The 24,913-nt window shown below is 40.0% G+C and overlaps 1 protein-coding gene across 1 annotated transcript; it reads left to right on the forward strand.

Annotated features, from left to right (window-relative positions):
* Positions 1 to 1,153: 1,153 nt before the first annotated feature.
* Positions 1,154 to 24,328, forward strand: cdh19 (cadherin 19, type 2). The gene is made up of 12 exons (XM_085762869.1): positions 1,154 to 1,378; positions 6,382 to 6,761; positions 6,867 to 7,161; positions 8,770 to 8,889; positions 11,123 to 11,290; positions 12,451 to 12,641; positions 13,730 to 13,983; positions 15,318 to 15,454; positions 16,729 to 16,850; positions 17,141 to 17,258; positions 21,287 to 21,538; positions 23,234 to 24,328. Exons 2-12 carry the CDS (start codon positions 6,516 to 6,518, stop codon positions 23,764 to 23,766), a joined length of 2,436 nt encoding a protein of 811 aa, XP_085618995.1. The 5' UTR covers positions 1,154 to 1,378; positions 6,382 to 6,515; the 3' UTR covers positions 23,767 to 24,328.
* Positions 24,329 to 24,913: the final 585 nt, after the last annotated feature.

Below are 24,913 nucleotides of genomic sequence, written 5' to 3' on the forward strand. Positions count from 1 at the left end.
AAGAGATTGTGCGTGGCTTTGTGAACACAGTGTAGTAATATTTCACTATCTGACAGCCGAACACACCTATAACCATGATTTCGCCATGTTAGCTAAAACACCCTACAATTGTTTATGCTTACAGAAGTGATAGATAAGTATAGTAGAGAAGTATAGAAATAGAAAATGGTTTTGGGTAAAAACGCTGTTTTTAAACAACTAACACAAGGAAACAGAATGGATATGTGACATTGCCTTGTTTTTAATTCCCTGTGTCTTTAATTGAGTCTAAACTTGCTCTGGTAATTAAGGGATTAGTGTCATTTAGCCACCCAGTTCAACTTGATGCTGCTTTTTCCTTGGTTTATAGTGATTGTAGCCAAAGACTAAAAACAAATCAACTCAACGCAACTCAGCATTATCTATAGTACCTTTAAACACAGCACAAACTGTTTCAAAGTGCTTCACAGTTCAAACTGAATGATCATAAAAGCTATCAGTGATGAGTTTTACAGAAGCATTATGAGGCTAAGACCAGGGAGGTTGTGGAATTAAAGGAATAGAAAAATAATTATAGGAAGAAAACCAGAATCGGATGTGGCGCCCCAGAGTTTTGGGGCGATGATAGAGAAAGGCCTGTCCCTTGCTCTGTGGAAATCAATCCAACATTCAGTTGTTTTATTCCAAAACATTGATCTAATTTTAAGACTTTATGGATTGACTGATGGACCCTCCCACCCCCCGCCCCTTAACAGACACACTCTATTTCACAACCAATCACCAGCACATGTAAACAACCGGGGAAATAAGTATGAAAAACAATAACTGGACTTATTTTGCCACTCAGTGTCATGACAGGTCAAATTTTTAAATGTGACCATACCAGGACGAGGCATTCAGGAAAACAGACTGTTGCTGTCGTATCACCAGCAGAAATAGTGGCCTTACAGTGGATGAATTACCATCCTCTCCATGCTCCGGCTTCACTCTCATAGGCAGCGGATTGTTCGCGAAAAATGGGGAGGGGAAAAAAAAAAACAGAGACTGAACAGATAGAAATTCATTTGTAAGTCTGGGCTGTGACTATTTGCATGGCGATGAAGGCCCTGAGTGTTCAGCAGTCTTCAGATGCGAGTCCCAGACAATAGAGCCTGTGTTTGTTCTTCCCCTGGAAGTTTGAGAAGGACAGAAAAGGGGAGAAGCAGAAGAAAAGGGGAGGTCGTCAGTGGAGGGGATTACGCATTGTGAGAACCACGCGCATTCGCTTCTGCTATTGTGGTGACTGAATTGCTTTCCAGTACCAGGGTATTTAGTTAAGCAGATTGTGTTTCCTTACACCCCACGATGATCTCTCTTGATGGCGGCTGGTGACAAGTGGCTTGGAGAATCAAACAAACAGGTGGGTGTGGTGGCGGACGCTATGCATCCTATAAGAGATTATCTTTTGTTAGAAGATAATTAGGTGTAGTTTTGCACATTATCTTGGATAGGATACACAAAGGGATACAAACAGTAATACAAGAGGTTTTCAACATAAAGGCAGCAGCAGCAGCAGCAGCAGAGAGGCTGAAATTCATAATAAGTGAATACAATCAATTCCAAATGAGTCCAGGGGTTCTTTGTGTTTGTCACAGCAAGAACTAAATACATTTCTTGAATCTTTTTCAATTGCTGCTGGCATTTTAGCAGTGTTATGCCTCCTGAAATAGCCATCAGTGGTTGTTTGAATTGCTGAAGAAATATTTTCAAGTGGATTCAATTAATTGTAACAAAATTATGATATTGTGAAAAACTTTTTGGATGATTGTGGCCTCTCTATTGACAGTCTGATAGTCTGGTCATTGAAATGCATGCACTGATTCTTTTGTCATTGAATACATGACTAAAATATGAAGCAGTAAAATGTTTGCCTTTGTCATGTTCAACCTTTGGTGGTAAAAAAAAATGTGATTATTCAAAATGTAGTGCGATGAAATTGATTATTATAGAGCTTCTATGACCTCTCTTTAAGCAGGGAACCTCGGTAAGTCATTATATGAGAGGAAAATATTGGTAAGACAATGAAGCAGGCAGGGAATACTAACAAAACATGGCCTTTACAGCTTCCTGCCAGCTGTAGGCCCATAGACAACAGAGCTAAAAAGACTAGGAGAGTGAATATGACAGCCTCAAGGACACTAAAGTTCAGTATTAAGATGATTGTCTCCTTGTTCTTTAAAACACTGTGAAACTTTGGGCGTTAACTTCTTTTTATCATCATAATTAAGTCTTTATAGATAATAGCCTGTAGTTTAAATCCACTGGTCTCTTGTTTTTTTTTATTCTTTAATAATAACTTTGGCAGCATCAGTTAATTGTTTTCCACACAAAAAAAAGATGAGAGCCAGCCAAATAATAGGATGCAGTGCTATCGCTGATAAATGTCAGTGGAAATTCGTGACACTTTGCTAAGCAGTAATGATTTCCACTTGTGCTCATAACAAAATCAAACAAATTACTTACTAACAAGTACATGATGACTTGACATTCCCCTGTTGTTTTAGCTCAGTCTCTAGGCTCATTTCAGGCTGTGAATTAGGAACCATAAACTACATGAACAGTAAACAGCAAGTCCCATGATGGGCTCCCAAAAGACCAATTAAGGACTTTTTGTCTTGGAAGGGTGGTCTTAAAGAAGTGAGGCTTAGCAGATTTTTTTTTTTTTTGGTTTGTTTTTTCTATGTTCAAGCCTGTGCATTCTTGTCGTTAAATGAGAGGTCTAAGTCCACATTAAGATCCACTCTCACCTCCAAGCTCTGCATGCTTTCATGTCCCCGTCTCTTTATTTCAATTATCATACATTAAAGCCGGTCCGAAGACTAATGGACGAAAAAACAAGATAATTAATGCCCACATGGAGTCAGCATTACCTAGCAGTTAGCGTCAGCAGGGCATGTTGATATTGACGTGTCATCCCCAATGTCAAGTGGAAGCCGCTTTTTTCTTTATTACTGTGTTTCAACATTTGCGTTGGCACATTAGACACGTTTTAATGGCATCCTGAAACCATTACTACAACAGAGCGACATTTTATTAGCTCGAGCACATCACCATATAGGAAAATAATGTGACGGTCTCAGCGCATCTAGTGCTTAACATTGTGAGACTGCAGCTCATTGTCATTCTGTCATGTGGCAGAGTAGCTACTGTACATACAGGCTACAGGAGGTCTGCTGGAAATGGGAGGAAGGCCTATTAGAGGTAATGAATGGCTGTCAACCACAGGGCACTCTGCATGTACTGCATGTCATGTCAAAATGAGAATGTCTTTTGAAAGGGGAAAATTGACCATGGAGTTCAATGGTGTTTTTTTCTTCTTTTCTTTCTTTCTTTTTTAATTATATTTCTAGTTTCTGTGTTTTTTCTCAGAATCTATAGACCTGTAAGTGATGAGTGATGGATCTGCATTACAAAAGGCTTTCATGAGCTGCCTGTATAACTATATCTGATGCTTTTAAAATCAGACGTCGGTGTGGTCACCATTATAATCAAGTGCCATCGAGATAGCTGTCACACATGAACATGTGTTTTACCTGCTCTCTAACACTACTGCTATTTACAGACACGGAGCTGGGAGATTTTTTTTTATTTTTTTTTGGCGTACCTATTATTTTTCCCAGAATTTCATCACTTATTTCCAGAGAGGCCCATCTTGTTAAATTGGCACCTAAACATCTGTTGACCTGCACGCTATTCCAGCCACATCAGTAAAGCCTGATACCCCCAGGAAGATTTTTAAGCAGACTCCTTGGCATGTTGGCAGCTGAGCAGTTGCTCAGACTAACATCATTGAGGGCTGTTGTCTAGTTTTGGCTCAAGGCGTTCGGTTTGGGTGTGTGCTTGGCAGCTTCTATGAAAGACTATAACAGCTCACGATTCACTGGCCACTAATTGGAATGTCACTCCACCATGTTCGGACATATGAATACGGCCCGTAAAGACATATAGAAGCACAAACACATACTCGCGTTCTTGTTCTGTATCGAAATTGAATTTCAGAAATGAAAGTCCGCAGCCGTAATTGATTTTACCAGCTCATTACAAATTTGTCTTGACAGCTAATTTACTTTCACAAGATTAAACATGAACATTATGAGCTGCTAAATCATTAATACTGCAACTACTCTAACTGCTGAAACAACTTCCTGCAGTATACTCCATATTTTATATTTCCACTGGGGCCTCCCATGCTAAAAATGCATGCATTCACATTCTTATGCAGCACTTTCATGGAAGCTTACACATTAAGGGACTATGTATGTTATGTGCTGATATTACAGTGTCAAAATACAACAAAGCTCCTACTGTATGGCTGGTGTGGCTTCTAGCTTTTAGTTACAATTGATCCCCCTGTATGGCTTGGCTGGGTTTCATGTGTGAGCAAATAATCTGTTTTCCTTTTCAAAGTATAGCAGTTTTATGAGGAAAATGTCTAAAATGATAGCAACCTAAATTACATCCACATGTAATGTTCAAGCCAAACACACCTACACTGCAGTGGAAAAAATATGGTTATATCTCGATTTCAAAGTATAAATTGTCAGTTTTCTCTTTGACAGGTGGATGGTTATTGTTGTATAATGGAAAGTGCTGTAATTAAATGTGTTTAATTTCCTAATTATAGAGGATTGTCAATGAAACATATTGTATTTGTGTGGCCCCAACTAATTTGCTGTCTTGTCTGACTTTCATTGTCCTTACACTCTTGACCCTCATTATAATTGGTGCATCGATTTGATTCATAGTTTGTCAGAGGCATGTGTGTCTCTGTTTTTCATGTCTGGGGAGACATTGATCTAATTAGAAGTCTTCATTAGTCAGCTGCAGAGTGCAGTGTCATGCTTAAGGAATGATGTTCAGGCCCTGCTTCCCTTCGTAAACACAATGCAGAGCCTTGTTTGAATTCAAAACAGAGGGCTGATTTTTCAGCCGCCTGCACAGGCAGCAGGATGCAAAACAAAACAAAAAAAGAGAGGAAAGAAAGAAAGAAAGAAAATGAGAACTTGGACAAGGATTTGTCTTTCTCTTGAAAAATTGAGTTTTGATTGCCATTTAGGCTTGAATTTGTTTAACATCTAGATTATTGTTCTACAATGCATTTAACATAATCCCTCAGACACACAAGGGTCTGGTTATTGAACAGTGGTGCCTGTGCAACCTTTTGTGCAAGATATACATACAACTACAGCCCAGAAGAGCTGTACCTGTTCACTGATACCATCTATCTTGTTGAATTCATTATAATCTGCTCTAAACACTAAATACAGTGCTAATAAAGTGGACAGTGCTAATGTTATCTAACATAAATGTTTTAACACAATCTGTTCAAACTGTGGATGTTTTGGTGCTTTTGTCCACTTTTATCATTTCTACTGCTATTTTAACCACAATACCTGCAACTTTCTAATACAACAACAGATCCAATATTTTAAAGAGGAACTATGCAAGATGTTTACACTAACTATGCTGCATTTGTACCTTAATTAAACAGCTTTAGAGTAATTGGGATAGTTAAATGAATGACTTGTAACTTATTACAGGGAGAATGGAAGCTCTCTGCCTAGCGTCTCTTGGCCGAAAACTTGTAAGATCAGAGCCTCCGCTCCGGTAACCCAGCTCTCGTCTCTGGCACCGCAACACAAACACGCCCCGTAACCTGTAATCTCTTGTTTATGACGGATAAGACTACACAAATGTGTATATTTGTGTAGTCTTATCCACTGCTCCGTGGATTGCTTTCTCGCTGGATTCGTTGAAAACAAATACACTTGGCCATGAGGAGGGTTAGCAAAACAGCGTAAAAGAGACCAGACTTAGTATAGTTCCCCTTAACAGTTATTTCAATTGTTTATTCAGTTTTCTTAGTTCACTATTTTACTGCTTATTTGTTACTTTATGTTTTAACTGTTCATGTGTTACTTTTAGCTAGGTATTTAAGATGCTTATTTCTTATGTCCAGCTCATCTTGCTAAGTTGTTCTGTTTATTGTTACAGCTAACTCTGCATAGATGTATTATCAAGGAAGGGAACTACAATAATGCAAACACAATAATTACTGTACCAGTTAGCTGCAGCTAATTGATCATTGCTGACACAAAAGACTAGTCAGCTTTTCCTCAAATTACATTTTACCTATATGGTTAAAATAAAATTCCAATGTAGGCTTTATTTGTAGCTATGCAATCCAACAAAAAAACAAATAGCCTACTTAACCCATTGATTTACAGCTTTGTATAATTCAACTTTTGATTTTTGTATTTTACTACACTGCTACAAATTTCTATTCCCTCATTTTGCAATCTCTGTGCACTGCTGGAAACTTCTCACTGCTGCTATTAATTAAATTGTTAACTTTTATTTCAGAGACATGACCGTGCATACAAACCACGTTGTAACAAGATGGGACACAGCACTGCCGGGATCATGAATTACTGTGCTGTTGAATGAGGAATTGTTAGCAGCAGACCACTGACACCTCCATCTACTGCCCACTAACCATGGGAAGTGGGGAGGAAACGCACGGATGGACAGTTAAAATGAGCACGCCGAGTGTTTTGGCTGTGGTGACGGTCTTTTCTATGATTCCTGGCGGGGTGCTGAGTGATATGAGAGGTACTCAGGGTTTGGAAGCCCAACAACTGGCCCAGGGGTCCACTCATCTGCACCGTCGCCTGAAGAGAGGCTGGATCTGGAAACAGCTGTTTGTCCCCGAGGAAGATCCCACTCCTCGTGTTATTGGCCAGGTACCACTTCAGATTGAATGTCCTCCATGTCCTTGATATGGTGCTTCCCTTTGAAAAAGCATGTTGGAAAAGCACGCTCTCATACTCCTGCTTCTCTTTTCGCAGATCAAATCTGATTCTGACCGAGGCGAGTTTTCTATCAAGTACATATTATCAGGGGAAGGCGCCGGAGATGCGTTTGAAATAGATGAGTATTCTGGTGAGATCCGGACACTGAAGAAACTTGATCGGGAGGAAAAGGCTTCTTACGTCCTTCAGGCCCAGGCTATCAACAGGAGGTCCAACGAACCAGAGGAGCCCCAGTCAGAGTTCATCATCAAGGTGCAGGACATCAATGACAATGTCCCCCAGTTCCAGAACGAACCGTATGTGTCCAGCATCCCCGAGATGTGTCCAGTGGGTATGTTTGAGAAAAATAAGGGAGAACTTTCCCTTTATCACTGAGAATTGAAGGTGAAAGCTTCAGTTCACCCAAAAAAAGGAAAAAAATAATTATCACAAAAATGATGTGGCCAGGTTTCAGGTCTGTCTGACATTTCTGCCCGTACAATGGAGGTCAATGAAATTAAATTTGTGGAACAGACTGATAAAAAAATGAAAATTTTAAATTCTCAATTGTAACATGTCCCTCCAAAATCTGTGTTCCTGTTAGTGAAATTATCCAGAGCTCACTTGCTATAGACAGCTTTAACTGGATCCACATCGTATTGGATGAATAGTTCTTATATAACAAGCTCACAATAAGGTCAACGATTCATTGAAAGCTTTTTTTTTTCTTTTTCTTTTTTGATTTATGTTTTTCAGCAATTCTATCTGTGGAAGGCAATGTCAGTCATTTAGTCAACAACTTGTTCAAACTGAAGTATTTTGATACATGTACAAATGAGTTGCCATGAAATGCTGTACAGAAATTGCAGTTCCACGCAGGCTGAATTGAGAGAACTTCAAAATAACCTTTTTGCCATGGTTGCTGAATGGCAGAGCAGGATTTAGGCTCAGCTAAACAATGCCATTATTTATCAGACGTCTAGCTGCAACTTTCACTATTGGTGTGTGTCCTCCAGAGAAGTGTGAAAAGATTATTCAACAAACTTTTTTTGTACAAATGAAAATGTTTTATTAGCATTATCGGCTCTAAGCTTTTCAAATAAATTCTCATAAGTTAAATCTCGACTGGAGACAATAAACAAAAGGTTATATGAATGTCTGTCATCTGTCCCCATTCAGGAAGTTAAAAGTATTGGATTCCATATCATGGCTTGGATGCCTTTATGGCTAAATTCCTTAAATAATGCTATTATAACCACTGTCCTTTTCATACCACAAACATTAACATTTCAATTTATATGTAATCTGCTTTTGCAGCGTAATATCTCTCTTGTAATAAATGATAATGCATTCGACTCAAAGAGAAAGTGAGAGGGGATGGATGGAGAGCGGGCGAATGAGAAAAAGAAATAGTGCAGTAAATCCCTGCCTGTGTGAAAGGCAGAGCTCAATGGGAGGAAAAAAAAGAATGAGACAGGCAGGATGACTGAGGGAGAGAAAGATACTGCAGAGAGCAAGGTGAGGAGAAGGATGTGGTCAGCAGAGAGAAAAAGAAGGTTGCAAGTGTGAAAGATGGAGGGAAAACTGAATGAGAGCGCGAAGGAGAGAAAACAGGGGTCAGGTGGATGGGGAGAGAGATATTGCTATAGGCCTGGAGTGGCTGTCACACACACCTGCAGCAGCCTTACTGAGTTGTGAAAGCCAACGCCGCCCTCCCACTACCTCTCCCCTGATCCCCCGCCCCTTTGTCCACATCCCTCCTATAACCCTACCTCAACCCTCTTCCATTCCCACCGCTCCCCCCCTGAGCCAGACAGACAGACCCTGCGGGACTGTGGCATAATCACTTTATTTCCCCGTCGACTGGAACTGCTGCCTGAGCTAACTCTGACTCTGTGATCTGCACTCCCTCCCCTCCCCCCTCTCCTCTCCCCGCCTCCTCTCCCCGCTCCCCCCACAGGGACCACAGTGGCCCAGGTGACAGCCACAGATGCTGATGATCCCATGTTTGGAAACAATGCCAAGCTGATCTACTCCATCCTGCAGGGGGAGCCCTACTTCTCTGTGGAGCCAAAGACAGGTATCTCTCTCTGACAGCCTCTGTGGGTGTTTTTTTTTTTTAGTTTTTTTTAGCTGGAAGTCAACTGTGTACTTCGGTTATCATCTCAGAAACTGCACAAATCCCCCTGAAAGTCCAAACCATTATTAGGAACAGGAAGACACACAGAGATTTGCCTCATGGAGCTGCCCTGAAAAAGACAGACGGGCAAAATGTTTAAAATTTGAGGTTGATGAGACAGGAAACTATCTTGTCTTCTGGCTTTGTCCCTCTGGTCAAAGTTACTTTTGACAAGTCTGAGATACTTCTCACTTTAGAAATTGCATAAATTCCCCTGACAACTTTATCTCCTCAAACAGCTATGGTGGATGGAGTGTATCTACTTTATATATTTTTTTATTTTAGGCTATTGGAAAAATAAGTTTACATTTACATCCTGTCAAGAAAAGTAGTGAACTGATGCCACTGTGTTGTACATTTACACTAATTTCCTGTGTTTTCCGGAGGTCAGCTGCAGCGCCTCCCACACACATTGTTGACCTGAACTGTGAAGAGTTGGGGGAGGGAATTATTGACGTCGAAGAAATATTCAAATGCAAATTAATGTAATGTAAAAGGGCAAATCTGACTTTTTAGGGAGGCAGTTGTTAGTTTTCATTGAGGAGTGGGCAGCAGTTGACTCTAACACACTGTAAACTCTAGTTTTAGTTGTAAACACGTGAAATACTCGGAATGCCTGATAAATACTTTAAAACTGAATTTATTGATTTTGCACATTTTTTCCCACTAATCTGAATATATTTGAATAATATTTTAATGGATAAGCTGAGTGGTCTCTTCTCTGGCTACCGTACTAAACACATTAAGATGTGAGGAGTTCAGTGTGTTTTCAGGGGTTAATTAAGGAGTGATTCATGATCTGTTAAGGGATTTTAGTTAACCCCTTAACACCCACTGGCCTGTGGGTTGTATTGCTTGCTGATTTTAAGGGGTTAAATAATTTACAATACAGTTACAGTACAGAGCTGCATCATTCCATTGCACTGATATGGGCACCACAGTTCATTTTAAATCAACTCCACTTTCACTCCAGTCCTGGTTATGATGTTAAATACTCACCACACCAAATGTGTGTTCATTCACAGTAAATAGTCCCCAACAAACAAAGAAACGGCTGCTCTTTGTGTAACCTGTGTGTGTGCTGAAAACAGTTCCCAATTGTTGAAGGAAATTATTTTACCTGTGTTTTTTTTCTAAATGAAACTACACAGTTGTGCACTCTACTATTTCCAGAGTGAGTGGGCTGGGGGCTGACAGGTATGAAAAGTAAAAAACAAACAAACATCTGGGCACCTTATCCTTAAAGCAGAAGTAAGCGGAATATTTGTGTTAATATAAGTCTTAAATAGTTATATCTTCCGACAGCAATCACTTACATAGAGTGTTTGGTCTGAAACACGGGTCTGTCAGTCACTCTGCTCTGCTGTAAGCCGAGGAGAAAACTTTCCTTGTATCCTACAACCTTTATCCAATGAGGAGAGAGAACGGCATAAAGGGGCGGTCCTCTCTGTGTGTGCAGCCAAGGGATGCGCGTGAATGTGGTGACGTAGGGACGAGGGCGGGGACTGCTAACTCCATCTGCTGACAGGAAGTTAGCCAAAACCACCGGATCGCTTACAGTACTTCTGCTTTAAAAAACACTGCTGGTATCTTTAACATTTGTGTTACACACAGCTCTACAAGATGCCGTAGATTAGGTGCAGGTCAGATGTGGAGCGCTCCAGCAGCGATGAGTATAGTAGCTGCCTGGATGCAGCGTGTATCGAGTGGCTGCTGAAAAGCTTATCATCTAAACACGAGACTACTGTAAATGAATCAGTGGCTGAAATTATGGCTTACAAAGTAAATAATAACATAACTCTGCCTGCTCAATCTAATTGCCTTGATTCAAATTTCTCATCTATTTACTGTTGCCCACATTCTTCACTTTGGCCAGACAGAGGAAGCGTTAAGTCATCCCAAAGCCCTCTTGATATTTCTTTTTGTATCGATTAAATTTGCACTTCAGGTTTATTGTGGTGCAGTTTTATTACACATAATACACAGCGCTCTCAAAGATTACTCCAGGCAAAGTTTGTTTACTTACATTTGTGTTGTTTTTTTTTTTAAAGAGAGAATTCCACCCACAGATGCTGTTGATGCTGTCATAATGAACCCGACTTCTCTCGCTTCTCCCTGTCTCCTCCACCTGCAGGGATCATTGTAACGTCTTGGCCCAACATGGACCGCGAGGCCAGGGAGGAGTACCTGGTGGTGGTGCAGGTGAAGGATATGCTGGGCCTCAGCGGCGGCTACTCCTCCTCCACCACGGTCACCGTCAGCCTGACTGATGTCAATGACAACGGACCCACATTCCAGCACCGTGAGTCACTTCAAATGACTCACAGTGCTGCAAACACACACACACAAGACCACACACACACACACAGGGAATCAATGAAAGAGTACAAAGCGTTGCAGACTGTGAGGACATATTTAATATTATGCCTAAGAGGTATTTATTTGATCACACTTCTCCGGTTCGGGTGGGTGGTTTGTGCTGCCAGCGCTTTACTCGGCTGTACACATCTTGTTATTCAGCCGGCAGCCAAAATTAAAAGGAGACAGTCGAAGAATGAGAGAGAGAGATGGAGAGAGGGAGAGGGGGGGTAGAAAGAGATAGAGGGAGGCAAAGAGACATGGGAAGGAGATGGGTGATGGTCTGTTCATCTGCGTGTGCACGTGTACATGCGTCACACACTGGATGAATTTAATCATTCACACATGAAAGGACATTTGTCATGACCTTTGGAAACAAACCTAGCCCTCTCAGCGATAAACCTCACTAAATGAATGCCCTGGGAAGAAATCAATTCTGTCGAAACGAGGCAGGGGATGATACTTTTAACTATTAATGTCACATTCACATTCATTGCAAGCCCTTACTGTATCCTAGTGGAGTCAGTGTTCAGTCAAAAAGGCCTTATAAATATTGTATGGCTGCTCTTTACTTTGAACTGTGCCCTCTGTTTTGTCACATAATTGCAAAATTATTATCAGCAGGATGTTTTTTTTTTTTTTTTTTTTTCCCGAAGCAGCTGGTCGCCTGTTGAGTCCATCCCAGTTGTGGCGGACATCCAAATGGAGTCGCTCAAAGACACAATCACATTTTCTCATCTTCCTATTAGAGTTAGGCTGGGATTATGTGGAGTTGCCACAACTTATCTGTGACTCGCACAAATTGACCCTCCACTACAATGTTCTCTGCTCTTATCACTTTACACACAAGCAAACTCTCTACACTAGCTATTAACAACTTACTGTCAACCAACGCAGGCAGGCAGTGTTTTGGCGATGAAACTTTTTTTTTTCTTTTATTTGTTGTTTTTCTCTAAATCTGAGTCATCATTATGTGTTTGAAAACTACCAGTTTGGAATCATCTATATTTTCTATTCCTTTTGATGTCCTATTCCAACGTTCAGCTTCTCAGACTAATGGTGTCAAATGTGGATGATTTTAAAAAACACCCCTCCCTTCGTTAGACCTGTACGCCTTCGCCGTCCCTGAAGATGCAGCTGTGGGCACCACGGTGGGCAGGATCATGGCAAAAGATGGAGACGTCGGCATCAATGCCAAGATGACCTACAGTCTGGATGACGACCTGGAGGAAAGCGCCACTTTTATCATCGAAACAGACCCAGTGACACAGGAGGGAGTTGTTCTACTAGCCAAGGTGAATACATATGCTGTACAGAGCATTCCTCTGTGTGTCAGCTATCTTTGTCCTAACACTTTATTTGACGCCTATCTACTATACTATACTATATATAACGCATTATACCCATACTTATAATGAGTTATAATGCAGTTATAGCACTGTATAACTATAGTTATAAACACTCATAAATGATCATAATGCTTTATAACAATAATCATAACACACTATAAAGCATTTTATCATGACATATAAGGTCAGGTATTATAATTGTAAGTAATCACTGACGATGCCCACATCGATAATGCATTATAAATATAGTTATAATGTATTATAATTGCCTTATGAATGTGTATAACTAGCCTTATTAACACTCAAATTATCAAGACTTTATAACAGTAAGCACAACACATCATGGTGCATTTTATAATGGCTTATATGGTCAAGTATTATAATAGAGTTATAATGCTCTATAATGTGTTATGCTTATTGCTATAAAGCCTTATGATCATTTATGAGTGTTGATGATAGTTACACATGTTAAGCAAATTATAACACATTATAACTATATTTATAATGCATTATCGATGTGGGCATTGTCAGCGAGTTACTAACAATTATAACGTATTATAATACCTGACCTTATAAGTCATGATAAAATGTTTTATAGTGTGTTATGATTATTGTTATAAAGCATTATGATCATTTATGAGTGTTATAACTATAGTTATACAGTGCTATAACTGCATTATAACTCATTATAAGTATGGTTATAATGCGTTATAGATATAGGCTTCAAGACTTAATGCCTCATACTTCATTATCCCCATATATAAATATATATTTACTTTGGGAGTGTGATAATGACTTTCATGCTGTTTTCTAATTATTAGCACCATCATGTTAATCAAAAACAGCATTATTAAGGACGTGCTCACAGCTGGTGGCTCATTGACACTGACTCAACAATTTCAACATGTCCAGCTGTCAGTGGAGAAATCATCTGTTTTAAGTACAAGCTGGCAAAGCGTATGTCCTGTAAAAGCTGTTACTCTTCCAGTTGTCTTAATGATTTTGGTTAATCAAGGTGTTTCTTTCCCTCGCAGCCTTTGGACTACGAATCAAAGAGACGTTTTGTCATGGCTGCAGAGGCTGTTAATGATCACGTGGACACGCGCTTTCTGACTCTGGAGGACTTCAGGGACAGGACGACCCTCAAGATTATTGTGGAAGATGTGGACGAGCCGCCTGTCTTCCTCTCACCCGCGTACGAGTGGAAAGTTCCTGAGAATGCAGCCGTGGGAACGTTGGTTGGCAGCGTCAGCGCCAGAGACACTGACACAGTCAACAATCCCATCAGGTAATGTAAACCAGCCAAACCAGGAAGAATGGCATCTGCCACCCAACTGCCAGTGTGATAATGACGAGGTAGAGACCCGGGTGGGTGTGGGTGTGGGGTGGTGGGGACATCCTTGACAGCTTGCCCTAGACAGCTTCCTCCACAGGGTGAAAAATCATTCCATATCAAATAGTGTTACTGGCTCGGTGCATCCATTTTTACCCTTGATCTCTGGATACCCTGTACATGGTCATATTTATCTCATATTACTTTAGTAGGAAATGAGCCCTGCTGAATAAATCATGACAATTTTTTTTTTTATACCTCACAGGCTTTTCTATCTATTGCCGTGGTATTATCACAAAGCGACGTGGCTAGGACGTGGGAATGTAATAAAGCACCATACGAGGTGGCATATGGAATTGAGATTTGCAGTCATTTGCAAGTGGGGCACGTTGCACAGGAGACAGCAGCACTACTGGTGCCTGTAGTCCATCTCAGCAGAGCTTAAGAGTGGCAGGTGCTGCATATCATCCTCAGCCTAGCGTCTATTACTGTCCCTTTGGTGACAGTGTCTCATTGATTAATACATTCGGGCTGACATTTTAGGGGGTTTCCACACTTCCACACTAGTAAATATGATTAAGTTTGCTTTGGTCAAATTGGCTTATTTTCCATGTTGTTATCAGTGTAGTGGCTCAGAGAAATGATTCATTATTTGGAGTGTTTTTTATTCCCGGTTTCCCTAATTCACCATGGATTTATAATCACTTACATAAACAAGTGTTAAAGGTATGGTGGTGTGAAAGACATATGCAATAACAAGCAAGTATTTCCCTCACAAAAGCTTGGATGACACATTTTTGTTGTATTTTTCAGTTTATATTCACATTAAAAAAATTGGGGGCCCTCTGTTGTCAGCCGCTATCACCAAATGAGTCACACAGATATGTATTTAGTCATAACAGCTGCTCCACCTGTAATATGGTGTAGAAATGATTCCCTTTGTTTACAGGGTTCCCTGTCTCAGTGCTTTTAAAACATATTTCCTCAGTCATGACAAACCACAAAAAGTCTGTATCCAGATTAAAAATAATGTTCAATTAAAATAAGAAAAAAACTATATATAAAACTGTGTCTATGCCATCTGTGTGAGGCGCTTTGTTTTGATAGTGTTGTTGCCGCTGTCACACTAGCTTGTGTGTGTACTCTCTTTGTTGGATATTTGTCAACAGATTAAAAAATTGAGCAGTTTGCCTAATTAATCTCCCTGTGGCATCGCAATGTTTTGTTTGCCCAGAAAACAACCTTGCCTGCTAAATGTGTGTCCCTGTGATTTTTTTTCTTTTTCCCAGCTATTCAATTGACAAAAGGAGCGATACTACAATAGCTTTCAAAATAGACTCAAACAATGGGACCATAACTGTCGCTAGAGCTTTGGACCGAGAGACCGCAAACTGGCATAATGTGACTGTTGAAGCCAAGGAGACCAGTAAGGAGAGTTTCATGTCTTGCACAATTATGTCTTGTTCATCTGTCAGATTTATTGTACATTTATCCTCCACTCAGTCGAAAAACCTTTGCAGAATAAAATCAGGGCAGGTGGATGACTCATCATTATCCAGAGCAGTGACCTCATGGGTTTCATCAGGACACCTGCTACCGATGTGATGCAGGAGCTCGACTCGCTTTGAAAAATAATGATTCAATTTAAATAATACATCCATATATTGACTCAGCTATAACCCCTGAACGCTAATGTTACACAGTGGTTAGCAAAAAAGCAGAGGTTTGAGTGGTAAGCTAATAGTAATAGATTAAACTGTGAAATTTGTTATTTAAAAGTAGTGAATAATGGTCACTAAATCAAGACCAAGTGCAACATACTGAGTAAATGGTTGAAGTGGCGAGCTAAAAGGAACATGTAAGTATTAATAACACTATAGTTTGCAAGAATAATGAAAGAGTTGTTAAAATGCTTGGCTAAAGCAAATGGTGTTGATGAGAGGATAATGATAAAACAGTAGTGGTAAGCTTAAAGTAATAGACATAGTTAGCTAAAAACTGTGATTATGAATTGAATGGTTAGCAAAAAGTGACAAATGGAGATATGATTGAAATAGTTAAACTAGTGGATAAACAGTTGAACTAGTTACCTACAAATAATGGATACATGGTTTAGATAGTTTAGTTAATATCTCTATCTATATTTAACAGGTTAAACTCTAATATGGTTTAATTTAGTTTAAATAGTTGCACTGACAAAATGGTGTGAACTAAAAGTAGAAAACTGATCCCTGAAAGGTAAATGGTAAGTTATTTTAAACTAATGAATACATATTTGGAATATAAAAAAGCTAAAGGTTTTATGGTTACCTGTAGGGTGAAGCTCGTCAAAGTTAATAGACGAGTGGTTAAAATAGTCAGCCTAGCTAAAACTAATGGAAAATAGTTGAAGAGTTAGTTTAGTTTAGATTAGATTAGATGAACCTGACAGGGCGGTGGGTGTATACCTCAGGAAAAAAGGTTACCCCACTGGTTTAGAGTGACGCAAAGCCTTGAATCTCTCCATCTCCACACTTTTGTTTTGTTTTGTTGAAAGTAGTGAAATGTCAACATCCCTTTTGTGTTGTTTGCAATAGTGTGATTTAGGAAGAAGAAGTAACATTTATCAGTTTTAAGTCTTATTTTGACAGAGCTTTTACAAAGCATTTATGATACATGCACCCAGTGGACTCCAGCAAATGTCTATCTTCTCTACTGCAGCGCAGAGCCATTTATCCTCCTCTGTGGTGGTGTTCATCAAAGTGCTGGACATAAATGACAATGTGCCAAGGCTTGCAAGAGATTACCAGCCATATATCTGTGAGGGGACACAGGCAGGAGAAGTATGTATATTATGATGCACTGATGCTTGTGATTTACTAGGTGACAATGAGTATTTCCATGAATTTAGAAATTAAAAGTTATTCTATTGTATTATATCACAATACCACACATTTGACCATTGTTCAGCACTATAATTACAGCATATGTTCTTATTGTTTGTTGCAGAATTAAATTCTTTGTATCACACTTCTGGGAAAGGTTGAAAAACTTCCGAGAAAATCTGTGCTGTGTATGTGTGACTGCTTGTGTTGCTCTTATTTCTCCAATAATGTGTCTTTGTGTGTCTCAGGTTATTCAGCTGCTCAGCGCTGTTGATCCAGACGACCCTGTGGAAGGACACCACTTCTACTTCTCTATGGTCCCCGAGAAGCATATCAATCCAAACTTCACTATCAGAGATAATCAAGGTTATTTTCACTTAAATAATAATAACACACACACAATGTCTCAATTTCTTTATGTTACTCCTCCTAATCACAGGCTGCGGAAGTCACGGTTTTCATTTCTGTCGACATGTTAACGTTACAGCTGTGACACTGAATCTGAAAATGAAGCAGACATAAAAAATATTTATTCCTAACCATTTTTAGCAGCTACATGTGGAGGTATTGACATTTAACCCATAAGGACCCACGGTGACACGGGTGTCACACTGCCTTCAAGTGTCCTGGAAAGCCCCTTACACATATTTATGTTGAACTTTTAACTCATGAAGTCCCTAAGTGACATCTACTCAACATCCTGGTGCAGTCACATGACTCTCTGTGAATCTCTCTATCCATGACAACATTTCCAAGATGGTGGCCAGCAGAGTTGGCACATTTCACAGAGGCAGCTACTTTTAAAAAGCTTGCCTTCTGTCAATAAAATAAGCCACCACCCATTTCACAATGCAAATCCTTTTATAACATGTCCCTTGTTGTATTTAACCTGTTCTGACCTCATTTTTTGAAGAAACTCATATAAAACAACTTAAGAAAATATTGCTGTGACATATACGTCACATCGGGCCTTAGCCTTAAAAAAGTCAGGAAAAATACCATGTGACGCCTATGTCACAATGAGGAAAATGGGAAAGAACTGCTCAATTAAATTAGGTGATTCAGGTATTTTGAATTAATATACTCTATGTTGTTCAATTTAAAACATAATTTAAAAATGTTAACATAAAAATAATGTCAAATTCAATCAATATTTAATAAAATGATATATCAGTCCGGAAATTGAACCACAGATTTAGCAGAGACACTCTTCTCAGTAAATGAACAAGATTTTAGTATCCCATGCTGGTCCCATATTAATGTAATTATGCTTTTTTGCTGTATTTTCTGTAACAAAATAGGATACAGTGTTCAGGATGTACTGACAATCATCAGACGTGCAATAGATGTTGTATACAGAACAACAAATACAGCAAAGAAGAATGAGAGTTTACATAAGAAAATATTAGGAAACAAATAAGAAAAGTTAACACAGTCAAACAGTCATGAACCAGGTTTGAGACAAGGGTTCTGGACTGCTGTACTGATGGGAGAGAGGGTCCCATGTGGTGCATTGTGAGAGAAGGACGATTTACCCAGCTCACTTCTGACGAATGGAATATGACCCAACTATCAGTTCTGTGAGTGGGTACCAATGTTTTGTGATTTCATAGTTAACAGAGATGATAAATAAGGAGACAATAACTGTGACAGGGCTTTAAAAATGGATAAAAACCAATGCTGTTTTCCCCTTACTGTCAGAAATGACCAGCCGACATTTTGATAAAGAGTGCCGTGATGAGTATTATATGAATCATTGGAAATGAAATGTAAGGCTGAGTGGTAAACAGCATCCAGGGGAATCAAAGTGGAACTAGCAGCTCTTCCATAGATGTCATCTCCATACTCTAAAACAGAGAAAAAATAGTGTCTCCAATTTTTTTCCTGTGGTGAGTAGGAAAACAGTGCTTATTTCTGTATAGAAAGCCAAGTATTGTTCTTAGTTTAGCAATGAGGGTGGTGATATGGTGCTTAAAATTAAGACAACTGTCCATCCAGATGCCAAGGTATTTGTAGTTGGAAAGAAAATTGTGGTTGCACAGCTTTTAAGGCTTCAGTAACTGGTTAAAGCCTTCAATATGAGGCAATATTCGCATTTCTATAGTGTTTGCCCTTTTTTGTTGTGAAACTTGTCTTAAAAAGGTGTTAATAGTAACCAGCAAATTTGTAATTTTGATATATGTTATGGAAATGCAAATAAAAGGTCAAATTTGTGTTATAGAGCAAAAGAAAATGTTAAGCCCATTTATTTTCAAGTGAAAATTTAAGATACCAAAAACGCCCGATGTGACATATATGCAACATTCCAGATCTCTGACAATAGGTGGCGCTATTTCAAAAAAAACTTCAAAGATGTGTTCCATGCATTCCACTTGGTCTGTGTTTCACCCCACTTAATTTTCCTTCAAGGATAAATGGGTCTGGGTTCTTATGGGTTAAGTCGTGTTTTCTGCCAGAAATAAATTTCTAACGACAAGAAATCCCACATCTGATAACCTGCAAACACCATGGTGGTGGCAGCCAACACAATTCAGTAACATCAGCTGCCACGTTCATGCAACGCAGGCTGTGTGTTCCGAAAAAATATTAGTTTATTCTGTCTTAAAGAATCACACGACCATTTTCAACCAAACTTCCCTGAGCGTGTGGAGGTAACTGAGCCACCGATGTGTCAAGCTCCCACCAGAGGAACTGTACAATTAATTGGACAACAAGACACGACTCAGCATGTTTACGCTGCAAACATTACAACTGGACTATGTGCTGTTTGCCTTTGAACACTCTGTGCATAAAGGAGTAGTTCAACACTTTGGGAGATGTACACCTTTGCTTTCTTGCTGAGATGAAATGATGAGATGTAAATAAGATGCAAATGAGAAGATTAATACCTCCGTCATGTTGGTACATTGGAACCATTGCTACACCATAGAGCTAAACACAAACAAGACACATGTGGATTACAAAGCTTGTTGCTGCTGGCATGGTTTGTCACCTTTACGGGTGGACACAGGCTAGCTGTTTCCCCCTGTTTTCACTGTTTAGGCTATGCTAACAGTCTGCTAGCTTCACAAAATGTCAAACTATCCCTTTAAAATTGACAGTGAACCCTCAAAATAGGGTTTTGTTAACTGTTGTGGAGCTACAGTAAGACAGAAAACAAAATGTGTGTCACTGCACCATTAATACATCAACAGTTGGTGGGTAAACTCCGGTAAACTCTGATATGCTAGCAGTCTGCTAGTTTAAACAAATGTCAAACTATTCCTTTAAATTGACAGTGGACTCTGATAGTAGCAGCTGTGGCCCAGTAACCAATTCAATCCCCAGCTCCTCTAGTCCACATCTTTGGGGAAGATACTGAACCTAAGACTTGCTCCTAATGTCTCACTGTGTGAACGGTTAAATACAACGATGTGCCATGTGTATGAATGTGTGTGTGTGGATGGGTGAATGTGACTTGTAGTGTAAAGTGTTTTAAGTGGTTGTAGAGACCGGAATAGCACGTAAGTGCAAGATAATTTACTTTTTTTCTTTTGTTAGGGATAACTGCACTTAGATTATGTTCATCTTGTTTCATTTTCAAATTACTGACATTTTCCTTTTTGGGCGTTAAACAGTGGGAGACCAAATTACATGAAATCATATGAAGCCATACATCAGTTCCATGGCAGATACAGTGACGGTGAGCCGTGGCGTACCGGCTGTAATATAACTGTGTGAAAAACAGAGAATGAAGGGATTGTTTATGATTGCAGGAGTTTGAATTTAAATGAAGACGGTGCACCCGTAAATGTTTGGGATGAAATTCTTTGGTGGGTTGTAGGTTTTTTTTTGTTTTGTTTTTTGTCTCTGACAGCTTCTCAAGTAAGTAAATTGAAAGAGCGTTTGCCTTGTAGTCAGTGGGCTGCCAACCCTTTTTCTAAGTTTATAATGAAAATGGGCAGTAGAAGTGGAACAAACAGTGTTGTTAAAATGTGCAGAGGGAGGATGTTTGAGTGTAATGAGTAAAGTTGGAATGAAACGTATGTAGCTGCAGTGGTTAGTCAGGCAAGCACAGCAGTCCAGTCAACAACAAGAACAAACACTTTTAATAAAACACATTTCAATATGCCACAAAGCATATTTGACTCCCAAAAAGTTTCTGTTCGGCACCTTGATGAAACGGTACAGGTGCAACTGAAACTGAGGCTGGGTCTCCACATGTAGCTACTTCTGTACACACCGAGAATAGGATTTGACAAGGTGCTCGGGCCTTTCAGAGAGCTTGGATTGTATTTTAAATCCCATTACGTGTGTCACTTCACTTGTTATTCAGCACTCACACCGCAAGCAGTACTCATGTTTTTTTTAAGACCACTGAAAAGTGCTCCCTTCCCTCTTGACATCACTTTTAGACAATACAGCCAGCATCGTGGCACGCAGGAGTACTTTCACCCGCAAGGATCGAACCCAGTATCTGCTGCCGGTGGTGGTGACTGACAGCGGCTCTCCGGCACTCTCCAGCACCAGCACTTTGACCGTCAGCGTGTGCAGCTGCCAGCCTGCCGGCCATTGTCCCACAGGGGGGGTGGAAGCCCTCGCGCTGTCTATGGGGGTCAGCCTGCAGACATTGTTCGGGATTCTGGTCTGCATGGTCACACTCACAGGTAAGCAAACATAACAAACCATGTATTTACATCCCTGTTTGTCAGACTTTTTTTTGTATCTGAAGTCTTAAAAGAGATAAATTATAAAAGGCAAGTTGTAAACAAGGAGCACAAAAACTGAAAAAAAAAAAATCAATTATGTCAGAAATATACATCAATTAACAATATTCTTGTTCTACTGGAGTATATAAAGATATAAGATGATTTATGTTTTTTTTGTAACTTCAAATCACCAATTTATTCTTATTTACACTTGTTTAATATGTTTTAGTGTCACTTTAGTTGCCACGGTGATTTCTGTGTATTTTTACACCACACAGTATTATTTATTGATGCATTCAGGTGTATTTTTCCATTTGCCAATAACCTTTTTACTCCAGTTTTTCAGTTTTGAGGCTCCATACAGTATGAACTGATTCTTGTTGAACTACAGAGCTGCTCACTTAGAATTCATCAATAGCAGAAAATCTCTCTTTCAGACATTTTGTGTAGCAAAGACCTGCATCCCCATGACCTGTAAGACCTCTGAGGCTGGTAGCAATTCAAGTGTAAAAAGGTGAAGATGCAGTGAGCTGTGAACGTATTTATGGTAAAGCCAGTGAAATGACACTGAGGAGAGGATTTTCAAAGTATTCAGAGAAAATTATCCATAAGTGCTCTTACTATATATGGGCATTTTTAGATTTTAAAAAGCCATTGAAAAACGACCAAAGACCTTATTTCTTTAGGCAAAAGTTTCTCCAGACTTCAGTGAGACAAAACAGCAATCTCTGTTTTGTTTACACGGAAAGAGTCAAGTGAACTCGAAAGATGATTGTTTTTGCACTTTTGATTCGCAGAGGGCTTCATGAGGCTGTCTGGGATTTGCTGAGGACAAAAACAATGTCAGCTTTAGAATAATGATAAAGTGACCAATGGATCAAACTCCCCATTATTATCCTTCAGGAACTGTTGACACATTAAATGACAATGTTACTTATATTTTCTCCTAAGAAAAACAAAAGTCATTCTTTTTCAGCAGATCTGTTGAGCTAGAGCCGTTCCACCTGGCCTCATTTTGGCAAGTATACAGTATAAAACATGTGCTTAACAGCAGGATTTTTCATTAACAAAGTTGCGCTTTGATTTGAATCCTCCCTTTTTAGAACTCACCAGCGTGCCTTTAACACATACTTTTAAAATGCTGAAAGCTTGCAGTGCAATGATGGCAGGTAATGAGCGTATTGGTTGCAATACATCAGTAGCAATGCCATCCTGGGACGCTGATGGGTTTGCATAGTGAAGAGCTTTATTATGACCTCGGCTGCTTTGTGTCCTCCCTGTGCCCATCACATGAAAGATTAATGACGAGACCTGCTAAGCTAACATTCTTTCAGATGAGAACAATACCCCGTGAAAACACAACATAAACAATAAACACTCCTTTAGCATTCTGTGCCGCATGGAGCAAATAAAAGAATTCTTCTTTTATGTGCGAGCTGAGATTAAAAAAGATAATTTATAGCCTAATTTAGCCTCATTTTGATTTCTGCATCCACAACAAGTTACAGAAAAACAAATCTGGCTGCTATTATTTTCAGAGCACTTGTACATTCTACGTGCATGCTCCATCAGGCACCCCCAGATGCTTTTTTCTCACTAAGCTCATGCCCTGGTGTTTAACTATAATGATCTCCCACTGTGTTGTGTCTGCAGTGATGTCAGTTCTAATGCTGATGGTGAGAAGGCACAGGCGGAAACAGCAGGAGGGGCGGGAGGTGGAGGTGAAGGAGCTGGAGCTGCCTGAGACCGTGTCTCAGAAGGTGCTGTATTATGGGGAGCTGGGGGGCGGGGGAGCGGAGCTGGACTTCTGCCAAGCCGCCGTGGTGGTTCCGCTGCGCCGCCACCCCCACAGGAGGAGGGAGAGGAGGCTGCGGCGGGAGGACGTCAGGGCCAGCATACGGATGTCCCTCCGAGAGTCGCACCTCATTGGGCCCGAGGACGACGTCTTCAGGCAGTTTATTCTGGACAGGCTAACGGAGGCCGATCGGGATCCTTGCGTTCCTCCGTTCGACTGCGTCAGGACCTACGTGTATGAGGGGTCAGGGTCTCCCACGGGGTCCCTGAGCTCACTGGAGTCTTTTACTTCTGACATCATCATAGCCGAGCAGCCGGCCTATAATCCCCGCCCCTTAGTGAGACTCAGCCCTTGGTACGGAGGAGGAGGAGAGGAAGACAACACCTTCTGATCTTTGCGAGGCAGCAGGAATAGTTTGAGATTTTGTGAAACATGTTTATTCAAATTGTGTATAAGAGTAACACACCATGCTCTAATGTCTGTGCGGTAAACCTAAAGCTACAGCCAGCAGAGGGTTGACATAGCTTAGCTCTGTCTGTAGAGGTCTGGGTAAGTGTACACTGACTAGTGTATTTCCAAAAATGCCAGACTGAACTCAAACAGCTTTTGTAGACATGCTTTTTATAACAGGACCCATTTTATTTGCTGTAATTCCTTTAATCTGCATATTACACAGATTATATGATTTAGAGCTACAGTACAGTTTATGTATGTCAGATTTTATACCTTAAAATCAAAGAGTGAGTGTTTCTTTCTGCACGTCCCATCCTGAACCTGCAGCAGTCAGATACAACTTCTACATGCAATGGAGAAGCATTGGTCATTAGTACAATTTGTAAAAACTGACCAGTGTTTACCCTTTCCTGACAAGTGACCTTTTAGAGGTTGTGCGAATAATAACTGTCGTCTTAGAGTCCAGCGTAGGTGGAAGTAGTCACACTGCTGAAAAAAAGGTCACAGTACAGTACAAGGTTGGGAGTACAAAGCACAGGACCTAAACTGGAAACTGTGGCTTGTACAATGCCATGCAGCAGAATGCATACCGCTACCGAGGCCAAACATGTCTATGAGGTCCAGACTATTATCTGGACCTTCAACAGAAGATCTAAAGTATGAAAAATGCTCACAATGTTAAGGAGGCATTTATTTCCTGAATCTGTCCCTTTCATTAGATTCGGACATAAACTAAATGTTTTTTTCTCTGGCCGATGCTCCATCCCTCCACCAAGGTTGGGACGAATGGGTTGTGTACTTTCTTTGTAACAATGCTGATACACCAACCAACAAACAAGCCGGGTGTAAAAACAGGTAGGACATATTTCCCAAGACTTTTACCCTAATGTGCTGATCAGACGAGGACCAACGTTTGCATTCATTAGAAATATTTAACTAATCAATCTGGTCCAATCTTGATTCTCTTTTTCTTGCTCTGTTTTGTCCTCAACCAACTTCTAAGAAAGAAAAAAAGACGTAGCTTCTTACTGCTCTGCTGTATTCACCAGCTGTTCTTTTGTATTGACCAGGTAGCATAATATAGG

This window comes from Trachurus japonicus, chromosome 20 (assembly GCF_045865225.1).
Source record: "Trachurus japonicus isolate A0001 chromosome 20, Traja_1.0".
NCBI lineage: Eukaryota > Metazoa > Chordata > Actinopteri > Carangiformes > Carangidae > Trachurus > Trachurus japonicus.

What these genes read in the sequence shown, in the direction of transcription:
- cdh19 (XM_085762869.1), top strand. Translation starts at nt 6,516, where the DNA reads ATGGGAAGTGGGGAGGAAACGCACGGATGGACAGTTAAAATGAGCACG. An exon ending in GAGTTGTTCTACTAGCCAAG is followed by an intron (nt 12,642 to 13,729) that starts GTGAATACATAT and finishes TTTCCCTCGCAG; the next exon opens with CCTTTGGACTACGAATCAAA. An exon ending in ACAGTCAACAATCCCATCAG is followed by an intron (nt 13,984 to 15,317) that starts GTAATGTAAACC and finishes TCTTTTTCCCAG; the next exon opens with CTATTCAATTGACAAAAGGA.